The sequence below is a fragment of the Triticum urartu genome, chromosome 6A, assembly GCF_056163025.1.
Source record: "Triticum urartu cultivar PI428250 chromosome 6A, HENAU_Tu73, whole genome shotgun sequence".
Classification (NCBI taxonomy): domain Eukaryota; kingdom Viridiplantae; phylum Streptophyta; class Magnoliopsida; order Poales; family Poaceae; genus Triticum; species Triticum urartu.
In genome coordinates, this window is record NC_141878.1 from 45,812,730 (window position 1) to 45,825,096 (window position 12,367).

The 12,367-nt window shown below is 44.5% G+C and overlaps 1 protein-coding gene and 1 non-coding gene across 2 annotated transcripts; one reads left to right on the forward strand and one right to left on the reverse strand.

The window, feature by feature from the left end:
* Nucleotides 1–2,104: 2,104 nt before the first annotated feature.
* Nucleotides 2,105–3,015, reverse strand: LOC147963771 (uncharacterized). Its single transcript, XM_087529697.1, has 2 exons — nt 2,503–3,015; nt 2,105–2,341 (listed from the first exon to the last, which is right to left on the reverse strand). The coding sequence occupies exons 1-2, from the start codon at nt 3,013–3,015 to the stop codon at nt 2,105–2,107; spliced, it is 750 nt and encodes a 249-aa protein (XP_087385823.1).
* A 3,423-nt stretch (nt 3,016–6,438) lies between these two features.
* On the forward strand, nt 6,439–6,511 carry TRNAA-AGC (transfer RNA alanine (anticodon AGC)). Its single transcript has one exon. It is a non-coding gene; the product is annotated as a tRNA-Ala (tRNA).
* Nucleotides 6,512–12,367: the final 5,856 nt, after the last annotated feature.

Sequence of the window (12,367 nt, forward strand, 5' to 3'; positions counted from 1 at the left end):
ACTAGGGACAAATGCATATCATTCAAGATCGAAGATACAAGAAAATAGCTCTGGCTTTTTTTCTTTGTTTGCGGCTTTGTTTCTTGAGTATAGGGATCCCGCACTATTAAGAGGGGATCGTTGGATCTGTGAAAGATTTGCTCAAAACCCACCAACTCCATTTTTCACCGGATATCCGGTACTCTACGGGCGTCCGAGCCCTCACAGCTGCTTCGGCTCTCCACGAACGTCCGGTGTTTCTTCACAGTACGATATTTGCGGATATCCGAGCTTCTCCGGACGTCCGTTTTCCTCCGGAGGTCCGACACTTTCTCAATAGAAATTATTTACGGATTTCCGGTCTTCTCCGGACGTCCGATCGCTGGTCGACCGGCACATTCCGGACGACCGATGGATGTGTGCTGATTCGTGGCATGTGGAGTTCCAGCGACCAAACGACCGATGTCTCTCGGACGTCCGGACGTATCTGTGCCACCGGACGTCCGGTCTTGTCCGGACGTCCGACCTCTACAGTGCACTTAAGTGGCTCAAACGGTTACTTTTACACTTCCACTATATATAGCCTTCCTCCCCCCACGGGATAAGGTTGACCATTCACTTTGAACTTTCTAAGAACACATCTCACTCCCTCTCTTGATTCCCTACACCAAATCCTAGATCCCCAAGGGATTTAGGAACTTTTGAGAGAAGTTCTCCAATCAAGGGATAGATCCGCTCCTTCCCCTTCGTCTCACCAAAGGAATTCGTGATTTTAGCAAGTTCTTGAGCATTTCCCAATGTTCTTGTTACTCTTGGAGGTTGGAGACTCCTAGGCGGTAGGAGTCTTTCAGATAGGAATCGACCATTGTGATTACCCCCGGAAAAGTTTGTGAGGGTTTGGAGACCACCCCAAGGTCTACCACTAGTGGTTGAGAAACGCCTTCATGGTGTTGTCTCAAAGAGAGAATAGGGTGAGCCTTCGTGGCATTGGTGTGCCTTCGTGGTAACATCCACTTCTCTAAACGGTGGCGTAGCTTCCCTTCAAGAAAGTGAACATCGGCATACATCCTCGTCTCTTGGAGTTGCGGTTATTCCTAACACTAAACTCCCTACTTGTGGTTACTTGTCTCTTTGCACTTACGCTTATCATATTGTGCTTGCTTACTCATATATTTGTGCCACTTGTTTAGCTTGCTTAGATCTTAGTATCATACTTGCAATGGTTAGGCTCACTTTCATATTCCGCATTATTGCCTAAAATTGCTAAGTAATAATTAAAAATTTTAATTGTACCTATTCACCCCCCCCCTCTAGGTCCATCTCGATCCTTTCACCTGTATCTCTCCATAAGTTGTTGTACCAAGAAAATGGCTTCCATGGTCGACCTCCCAGGCATGAAACCAAACTGATTTTTGTTCACACTTGTCATTCTTCTTAAGCGGTGCTCAATGACTCTCTCCCATAGCTTCATTGTATGGCTCATCAGCTGAATTCCATGGTAATTAGTACAACTCTGAACACCCCACTTGTTCTTGAAGATTGGTACTAATATACTCCGTCTCCATTCTGTTGGCATCTTGTTTGCTCAAAAAATTAGGTTGAAAAGCTTGGTTGGCCATACTATCGCTATGTCTCCGAGGCCTTTCCACACCTCAATGGGGATACAATCAGGGCCCATCGCCTTGCCTCCTTTCATCCTTTTTAAGGCCTCCTTGACCTCATACTCCTGAATTCGCCGCACAAAACGCATGCTGGTCTCATCAAAGGAGTCGTTCAGTTCAATGGTAGAACTCTCATTCTCCCCATTGAACAGCTTGTCGAAGTACTCCCGCCATCTATGCTTAATCTCCTCGTCCTTCACCAGGAGTTGGTCTGCTCCGTCCTTGATGCACTTGACTTGGCTAATATCCCTCGTCTTCCTCTCTCGGATCTTGGCCATCTTATAGATGTCCCTTTCGCCTTCCTTCATGCCTAGCCGTTGGTAGAGGTCCTCATACGCCTGACCCCTTGCTTCATTGACAGCTCGCTTTGCGGCCTTCTTCACCATCTTGTACTTCTCTATGTTGTCTGCACTCCTATCTAGGTACAAGCGTCTGAAACAATCTTTCTTCGCTTTAATTGCCTTCTAGACATCATCATTCCACCACCAGGTATCCTTATCTTCGCTTCTCCTTCCCCTGGACACTCCAAACTCCTCCGAGGCCACCTTACGAATGTAAGTTGCCATCTTCATCCACACATTGTCCGCATCCCCTCCTTCCTCCCAAGGGCCCTCCTTAATGACTCTCTCCTTGAACGCCTGAGCTACCTCCCCCTTGAGCTTCCACCACTTCGTCCAAGCGATTTGGGCACGCTTATCCCACTGGACACGAATCCAAAAGCGGAAGTCAACAACCACCAGCTTATGCTGAGGTACAACACTCTCTCCAGGTATCACCTTACAATCTAGGCACGCAAACCTATCTTTTTTCTCGAGAGGATGAAATCAATCTGGCTAGAGTGTTGGCCACTACTAAAAGTCACCAGATGTGATTCTCTCTTTCTGAAGAAGGTGTTAGCTACAATCATGTCGTAGGCTAGAGCAAAACTTAAGACATCTTCTCCTTCTTGATTCCTGATGCCATAGACAAAGCCCCCATGCACCCCTTCAAAACCTGCGTTAGATGTGCCCACGTGGCCATTGAGATCTCCTGCTATGAAGAGCTTCTCGCCAATCAGTACACTCCTAACCATGTCTTCCTGGCCTTCCCATAACTCCCTCTTGGTGTTCTCACTGTGGCCTACTTGCGGGACATACGCGCTGATAACATTGAGAACTAAGTCCCCAACTACTAGTTTGACCAGGATAATCCGGTCATCACGTCTCTTGACGTCTACCATTCCATACTTGAGGCTCTTGTTGATCAAGATGCCTACGCCATTTCTGTTTGCAGCCGTCCGAGAGTACCATAGCTTGAAGCTGGTATCCTCCACCTCCTTCGCCTTCTGTCCCCTCCATTTGGTTTCTTGGACGCAAAGGATATCAACACCTCTCATCACCGCTGCATCAACTAGCTCCCGAAGTTTCCCTGTCAGAGACCCTACGTTCCAGCTACCTAAGCGAATCCTCCTAGGCTCGGCTAGCTTCCTTATCCTTCGCACTCGTCGAGTCAAATGCGAAGACGACCCTTGCTCATTAAATATCTCAAATAATTTGGACAGATTAAAACATGATGAAATTTTAAATTGCAAATTGCTACAAGATTGATTTGTATAGTCTAGTCTCCTAATTGTAGCAAAATATAATGTTTGCAGTTAGGGAAGTGTATTAGTTGAGTTAACGAGGAAGGGATACATCAGACATGACAATAGCTGTGGCTGAGCCAAACTGATTCTCACTTGTTAGGAATATGAACGAAGTAGATCCCATACTGCCTTTTCTTGCTAATCCCAGGCAAGCCCACGCTGTAGACCGGACAGTCATCTTTGCAAGGATGTGCTAGAACTTATTTTGAGTGGATCGGTGGGGCAAGTGAAGCTTAACGCCAGGGTCGGACAGTCTTGGAGATGGTCCAGTGGCTGGCCACCTGTCACGCTTTCATGGCACACTGCATATTTGATCTTTCCTCGACACCCTGCTTCCTCATCCATTTATTAGCAGCTCTCCATTCTCTTCCTCATGCCCTCGCCAACCAACCTTCTCTTTTATTTGCTGATATTCTGCCCCCTCTCTATTGGATATGCTCTTTCACTTTGCTTCCTTGTCCATCCAGCTGCCTTGCTGTCAGTTATCTCCTCCTTGTTACTACTATTTATCATTTTTCTTGCAGTTATTGCAGTTTTATGGACGATTGTTCTAGTGTTAGCCGGTTTGCTTAAATATTTTCTCAGCATATCTCGCAATGTTTGTCTAATTGGAATATGTAACTGCCACCTATCCAACCATAGGTAGCTATGTTTTGTGGGCAGCCTGTTTTCTCGATATTTGGTCATGTTAGATGTTCGATACGGCATATTAAATGCATGATCAAAATGGCTGGATTCACCATAAATGCTGCTTTAATCTTGAATTACATTTTGACTTAACATTTATTTATCATTATAAGTGGTGGCCAAAGTATTGTTTTGATGCTGTACAGATTAAAATAGAATGACATATATATTGTAGATTGAAGGAAGTGTATCTACTAATAAGATGATGAACGATCCCTTACTTGATGAATTTAACTAAATTTGTTTTGTTAGCAACTAGCTAGGTAAACCAGGCTTCTCCTTTCCTACTCCATGAAGCCCCCATATGCCATTATAACAAAAAATATTTTAAATGATTTGATAAGCTAGGATCTTCAGAATTGGCCTCTAATGGTTTTGCTATAATCACTAATCTTTAGCCTCTACTAAGTTCAAATGTAGCCAAAAACTTGATGGTGGTAATGGAATTTCTAGGCGAGCCACTATTCTACAAATCACCTACTGCTTCTCTATGTTTGTATTGCTAGCATTGTATTAATGCTGAGAGGACCCAAATTTGGAGGTTTTGGTAGAAGTCCACAATACTAGTGAAGCAACGTTTACTGTTTGAGTCGTAAAAAAATTGGGCGATATAACTTTAATAGCTTTTGCATGAAAACAAATTGGTTTGGCTGATGAAATTGATTGATCTGCAGGTGTCTGGAATTACACTCTGGTGGTAGATGCAGAAGTGGCTTTTTTGCTGTACGTTCTTCCATTTTATATGCTGTGTTGGCGCTGGCATTAGTCATTAGTCAACTGGCATGAAGACACGATTCGCTTGTTTGTGTGGGTGCTGTCAAGTTATCTCGCTTGAAAGCGTTTGAGGCAAACCAAAGTCTTCTGTCATGTGTTGTGTCTGGTCGAGATTGTAACTACTAATCTCTGATCAAGCTTTTGTCTTCTTTTTTTTTGTGTGTGCAAGCGTGCACTTGGGTTTGTACTCCCTCTATTCCATATTACTTGTTGCTGATTTACTACAGAGGGAGTACAACATTAGATATAAATATGTATGTCGAAAAGATAGCAATGCTGCGGTGATGCTATAAGAGTACTAAATCATCGACAAGTAATATGGAACAGAAGGAGTACTACATTAGATATAAATATGTATGTCGAAAAGATAGCAATGCTGCGGTGATGCTATAAGAGTTGAATTTGTGCCACATGATCAACACACGCAGTTGTCAGGATCACATTACTCTTGGCGAATATAAGATGGCACCCCATTGTGTTGTTACCAGAATGCCCAGGATGTGAGCTGTGTACTCCCTCCGTCCTATAATATAAGACGTTTTCTAACACTACACTATGTTAAAAAACATCTTACATTATGGGACGGAGGGAGTAGAATTTAATCTCTCTGTTGCTCAGGATGCATAAAGTTTGTCTTCTGTTTCATTTCGCTGGAATCTGGAGGAAGATACAACGATCCAGTTCGTGCCCACTGAAGCAGAGCGCGGTATGCAGTAACTCTGCTCATGAACTCATCTTGAATAAAATGGACGTGTTTTGCACCCGTCAACTCTTTTTCCCCCCTGTAGAAAAGAAGGGAATAAGCAGATCAAAAAAAAAGAAGGGAATAAGGCCATTTTCCTATTGGCCGGCCTTTTCAGAATGGAGACTTATTAGCCAAACTCCAATCCCTTTGTTTTGATTACCGGGCAGCCAAATGGCAAGCTCCCCTGGCTTGTGTCCATGGAAATAACGACCCAAGCAGAGAAACCAGCAGTTGACTGAATCTCTTGCCGGCGAACTGGCAGCGTACACTGTCCACGGAAATTAGGACTTGTGTAATGGCAAGGGTGTGTGCGCTCATCTGCTGTCAACAACACTGTTGACACTTGAATAGAAAATGTAGATTACTCCTAGATAATCTTTTAGTTTTGATATTTATTATAACTGCCAATATTGTCTAAATGATTAACAAAATCGATGCAATCCTATATAATCTAACAACTGCTAGACATACAAACGTTCATGCAGACATCACCAACTTTGGTAATACCACTAAAATGGCATTGCAAACTAGTAACTCGTATTTTATTTGTAACATATTTTAACCACCCACCCTGTCTTAAGTCTAAAGCCCATGCCTTAAGCTATCCAGACGGTGTTTAATTTAAACACCTATTGTACTATAATAACATCTCAATTAGGACATCATTGACATCACCCTTGCTAGTCATACATCATGATTCAATGGTACTCCCGCTGTAAATAAATATAAGAGCTTAGTGATCTAAACGCTCTTATATTTATTACAGAGGCATATTCATAGTCCTGTTTATGAATATCTAGAGAAGAACACTGTAAGAAAAAGCATACATTTTCGCACACAGCAGGGCGCTGTTGTAACTATCTCTCCAAACATTGGTTGGCACAAAACCGAAAGCTTCATGGTCAGGTACTCAGGTATGTTCAGATAGTACTCGGCTTAATAAGTTTTCTATTTAATATTGTCACTAAGGGGATGTAGCTCAGATGGTAGAGCGCTCGCTTAGCATGCGAGAGGTATGGGGATCGATACCCCACTTCTCCAAATTTAATTTTTTTTCGCAAATCTCAATATTATACCATAAAAAAAACTATCTTGAGTTCACTTTTGCAAACTCCAAAAACTCCCCAAACATGCGCAAAATCCTTCTATACATAAAAGGAAAATTAAAACCACAATCTGTTCTGCAAACTAAGGCGGTGCAATAATAATCACATGCCAAGAGTTGAATGTCACCATCATGATTTTGTTAACCATCCGTACAGTAAAAAAAGGCCTAAAAAAAGAGCAAAATGATAGCCAGGGTCAAAATTACAGCCTTCCAGAAATAAAGTAAAAAAAACTATCCAGTCAATCAATCTCACCAATGCTAAAAAGGGCATTGAAATGCAGCTCAGGGAGTTATATGAGCAAGGGGAGATCATGTATCGACAACGCTCGCGTGTGGATTGGCTCAAAGCTGGGGATTCGAATACAAAGTTTCTTCAAAACCGAGCAACTCACAGGAAGAGGAAGAATACTGTAAAATCCCTAAGACGGGAGGATGGAACTAGATGCACTGTCAATGATGAAATGCGGGACCTTGCTGCTTCCTTTTATGAGCGACTATTCACGTCGGATCGCAAGGGACCAATGATCTCCTGGATAATATTGCTACGGTGGTGGATGCGGGGATGAACGAGAGGCTAACTGCAGCGATTGCGGATGATGAGATTCAGATGGCCCTTTTCCAGATGGGGCCGACTAAGGCTCCGGGCCCCGACGGCCTTCCGACCCTTTTCTATCAGCGCCACTGGGCTCTGGTTAAAGATGACGTGTGTCGGGCGGTCAAGGAGTTCCTGGCGGGGGCAGCCCGGATCGATACCCCACTTCTCCAAATTTAATTTTTTTTCGCAAATCTCAATATTATACCATAAAAAAAACTATCTTGAGTTCACTTTTGCAAACTCCAAAAACTCCCCAAACATGCGCAAAATCCTTCTATACATAAAAGGAAAATTAAAACCACAATCTGTTCTGCAAACTAAGGCGGTGCAATAATAATCACATGCCAAGAGTTGAATGTCACCATCATGATTTTGTTAACCATCCGTACAGTAAAAAAAGGCCTAAAAAAAGAGCAAAATGATAGCCAGGGTCAAAATTACAGCCTTCCAGAAATAAAGTAAAAAAAACTATCCAGTCAATCAATCTCACCAATGCTAAAAAGGGCATTGAAATGCAGCTCAGGGAGTTATATGAGCAAGGGGAGATCATGTATCGACAACGCTCGCGTGTGGATTGGCTCAAAGCTGGGGATTCGAATACAAAGTTTTTTCAAAACCGAGCAACTCACAGGAAGAGGAAGAATACTGTAAAATCCCTAAGACGGGAGGATGGAACTAGATGCACTGTCAATGATGAAATGCGGGACCTTGCTGCTTCCTTTTATGAGCGACTATTCACGTCGGATCGCAAGGGACCAATGATCTCCTGGATAATATTGCTACGGTGGTGGATGCGGGGATGAACGAGAGGCTAACTGCAGCGATTGCGGATGATGAGATTCAGATGGCCCTTTTCCAGATGGGGCCGACTAAGGCTCCGGGCCCCGACGGCCTTCCGACCCTTTTCTATCAGCGCCACTGGGCTCTGGTTAAAGATGACGTGTGTCGGGCGGTCAAGGAGTTCCTGGCGGGGGCAGCCCGGATCGATACCCCACTTCTCCAAATTTAATTTTTTTTCGCAAATCTCAATATTATACCATAAAAAAAACTATCTTGAGTTCACTTTTGCAAACTCCAAAAACTCCCCAAACATGCGCAAAATCCTTCTATACATAAAAGGAAAATTAAAACCACAATCTGTTCTGCAAACTAAGGCGGTGCAATAATAATCACATGCCAAGAGTTGAATGTCACCATCATGATTTTGTTAACCATCCGTACAGTAAAAAAAGGCCTAAAAAAAGAGCAAAATGATAGCCAGGGTCAAAATTACAGCCTTCCAGAAATAAAGTAAAAAAAACTATCCAGTCAATCAATCTCACCAATGCTAAAAAGGGCATTGAAATGCAGCTCAGGGAGTTATATGAGCAAGGGGAGATCATGTATCGACAACGCTCGCGTGTGGATTGGCTCAAAGCTGGGGATTCGAATACAAAGTTTTTTCAAAACCGAGCAACTCACAGGAAGAGGAAGAATACTGTAAAATCCCTAAGACGGGAGGATGGAACTAGATGCACTGTCAATGATGAAATGCGGGACCTTGCTGCTTCCTTTTATGAGCGACTATTCACGTCGGATCGCAAGGGACCAATGATCTCCTGGATAATATTGCTACGGTGGTGGATGCGGGGATGAACGAGAGGCTAACTGCAGCGATTGCGGATGATGAGATTCAGATGGCCCTTTTCCAGATGGGGCCGACTAAGGCTCCGGGCCCCGACGGCCTTCCGACCCTTTTCTATCAGCGCCACTGGGCTCTGGTTAAAGATGACGTGTGTCGGGCGGTCAAGGAGTTCCTGGCGGGGGCAGCCCGGATCGATACCCCACTTCTCCAAATTTAATTTTTTTTCGCAAATCTCAATATTATACCATAAAAAAAACTATCTTGAGTTCACTTTTGCAAACTCCAAAAACTCCCCAAACATGCGCAAAATCCTTCTATACATAAAAGGAAAATTAAAACCACAATCTGTTCTGCAAACTAAGGCGGTGCAATAATAATCACATGCCAAGAGTTGAATGTCACCATCATGATTTTGTTAACCATCCGTACAGTAAAAAAAAGGCCTAAAAAAAGAGCAAAATGATAGCCAGGGTCAAAATTACAGCCTTCCAGAAATAAAGTAAAAAAAACTATCCAGTCAATCAATCTCACCAATGCTAAAAAGGGCATTGAAATGCAGCTCAGGGAGTTATATGAGCAAGGGGAGATCATGTATCGACAACGCTCGCGTGTGGATTGGCTCAAAGCTGGGGATTCGAATACAAAGTTTTTTCAAAACCGAGCAACTCACAGGAAGAGGAAGAATACTGTAAAATCCCTAAGACGGGAGGATGGAACTAGATGCACTGTCAATGATGAAATGCGGGACCTTGCTGCTTCCTTTTATGAGCGACTATTCACGTCGGATCGCAAGGGACCAATGATCTCCTGGATAATATTGCTACGGTGGTGGATGCGGGGATGAACGAGAGGCTAACTGCAGCGATTGCGGATGATGAGATTCAGATGGCCCTTTTCCAGATGGGGCCGACTAAGGCTCCGGGCCCCGACGGCCTTCCGACCCTTTTCTATCAGCGCCACTGGGCTCTGGTTAAAGATGACGTGTGTCGGGCGGTCAAGGAGTTCCTGGCGGGGGCAGCCCGGATCGATACCCCACTTCTCCAAATTTAATTTTTTTTCGCAAATCTCAATATTATACCATAAAAAAAACTATCTTGAGTTCACTTTTGCAAACTCCAAAAACTCCCCAAACATGCGCAAAATCCTTCTATACATAAAAGGAAAATTAAAACCACAATCTGTTCTGCAAACTAAGACGGTGCAATAATAATCACATGCCAAGAGTTGAATGTCACCATCATGATTTTGTTAACCATCCGTACAGTAAAAAAAAGGCCTAAAAAAAGAGCAAAATGATAGCCAGGGTCAAAATTACAGCCTTCCAGAAATAAAGTAAAAAAAACTATCCAGTCAATCAATCTCACCAATGCTAAAAAGGGCATTGAAATGCAGCTCAGGGAGTTATATGAGCAAGGGGAGATCATGTATCGACAACGCTCGCGTGTGGATTGGCTCAAAGCTGGGGATTCGAATACAAAGTTTTTTCAAAACCGAGCAACTCACAGGAAGAGGAAGAATACTGTAAAATCCCTAAGACGGGAGGATGGAACTAGATGCACTGTCAATGATGAAATGCGGGACCTTGCTGCTTCCTTTTATGAGCGACTATTCACGTCGGATCGCAAGGGACCAATGATCTCCTGGATAATATTGCTACGGTGGTGGATGCGGGGATGAACGAGAGGCTAACTGCAGCGATTGCGGATGATGAGATTCAGATGGCCCTTTTCCAGATGGGGCCGACTAAGGCTCCGGGCCCCGACGGCCTTCCGACCCTTTTCTATCAGCGCCACTGGGCTCTGGTTAAAGATGACGTGTGTCGGGCGGTCAAGGAGTTCCTGGCGGGGGCAGCCACGCCGGAGTCCTTTAATGACACCGTTATTGTTATGATTCCTAAGATTAGCTCACCCGAGCTTCTCTCCCAGTTTAGGCCCATAAGCCTTTGTAACGTGTTATACAAGATTGCTACCAAGGTCTTGGCAAATAGGCTCAAGAATATGCTGCTGCTACTTATCTCAGAAGAACAAAGTACTTTTGTGCCGGGCTGGCTTATTACTGATAATGTCCTTGTGGCCTATGAATGTGTGCATGCGATTCATACTAGGAAGCGGAAGAAACCTCTCTGTGCGGTCAAGCTAGATATGATGAAGGCGTACGACAGGGTTGAGTGGAATATTTTGGAGCATATGCTGCACAAAGTTGGCTTTGTTGATCAGTGGGTTCAGATGATCATGAGGTGTGTAAAATCTGCCAAATTTTGTGTCAAGCTCAATGGAGGCCTTTCCAGGGTTTTCCTTCCCTCTCGGGGCCTTCGGTAGGGTGACCCTCTCTCTCCCTACTTGTTCCTATTTTGTGTGGAGGGTTTTTCTGCTATGCTTCGGAGAGCTCAAGGAGAGGGGATGATCAAGGTTGTTACTCTTGGGAGCACTGGCCCCCATGTTACACATATGCTCTTCGCCGATGATAGCATTGTTTTCTTGGAGGGGTCGAGGGAGAACATGCACACTTTGAGAGAGACCCTGCTGAAATATGAGAGGGCGTCGGGCCAGAAGGTGAATATGCAGAAATCCTCCATCTACTTTGGCAAGGGTTGTGGGGATGAGCTGAAGGATGAGCTTAAAGGTGAGATTGGTATTTCTTCCGAAGCCCTGAGTGAGAGATATCTTGGGCTGCCTACTCAAGTGGGCAGATCCAAAGAAGGTACTTTCAAATTTGTCACCGAGAGCTCTAAGGGCAAGGTCACGGGCTGGAAGGGACAAGGCATGTCGAAGAAAGCCCGGGAAGTCCTAGTCAAATCGGGACTCCAAGCCACCTCCACTTTCACCATGAATTGTTTCCACCTCACAAAGAAAACGTGCCGGAATCTGACTTGTATTTCTCCTAATTTCTGGTGGGGTGCGATGAACGGTGAAAAGAAGGTGCATTGGGTCTCGTGGGAGAAGATGTGTGACTCGAAGCGTGCAGGAGGAATGGGTTTCTGTGACCCTGAAATGTTCAACCAAGCTCTCTTGGCGAAACAAGCATGGCGAATCTTGACTGCTCCTAACAGCTTGGTGGCAAGGGTTCTAAAGGCTAGGTATTTCAAGGAATGTTCCATCCTGTCAGCTACATGTCCCTCTAATGCGTCTTTCCCCTTCAGAAGTATTCTGTATGGCCGAAACCTCTTGAAAGAAGGTTTGATATGGCGTGTTGGGGATGGCAGTGGCATCAACATCCATCATGATAATTGGATCCCGCGGCAGGGCTCCTTACGACCACTGGGTCAGATATATCTGTCGGGCATAACCAAGGTGGCTGACTTGCTGGATGAGGAGGGTTCGGGTTGGGATATGCACAAGGTTGAGGCCATGTTCACTCCTTCGGATGCTGATGACATCAAGCAAATAGTTGTGGGGCGTGTTGGAGCGGATGACTACTTGGCGTGGAACGACACCAAGAATGGGGTGTTCAGTGTGAGGTCGGCATACCATTTGGCGGTTTCTCTGAGGAGGGTGAGGACTGGACGGCCGGCCTCATCTTCTTCGGTTCAGGACCATAAAGGGTATCTTGGCTTGTGGAGCACGAACGCGC

Excerpts from the sequence above, each read along its gene's own strand:
- LOC147963771 (XM_087529697.1), bottom strand. The coding sequence starts at position 3,015 with ATGAGAGGTGTTGATATCCTTTGCGTCCAAGAAACCAAATGGAGGGGA. Across the intron at positions 2,342-2,502 it reads GAAAGAGAGAATCACATCTG|TGGGATAAGCGTGCCCAAAT; the intron begins GTGACTTTTAGT and ends ATTCGTGTCCAG.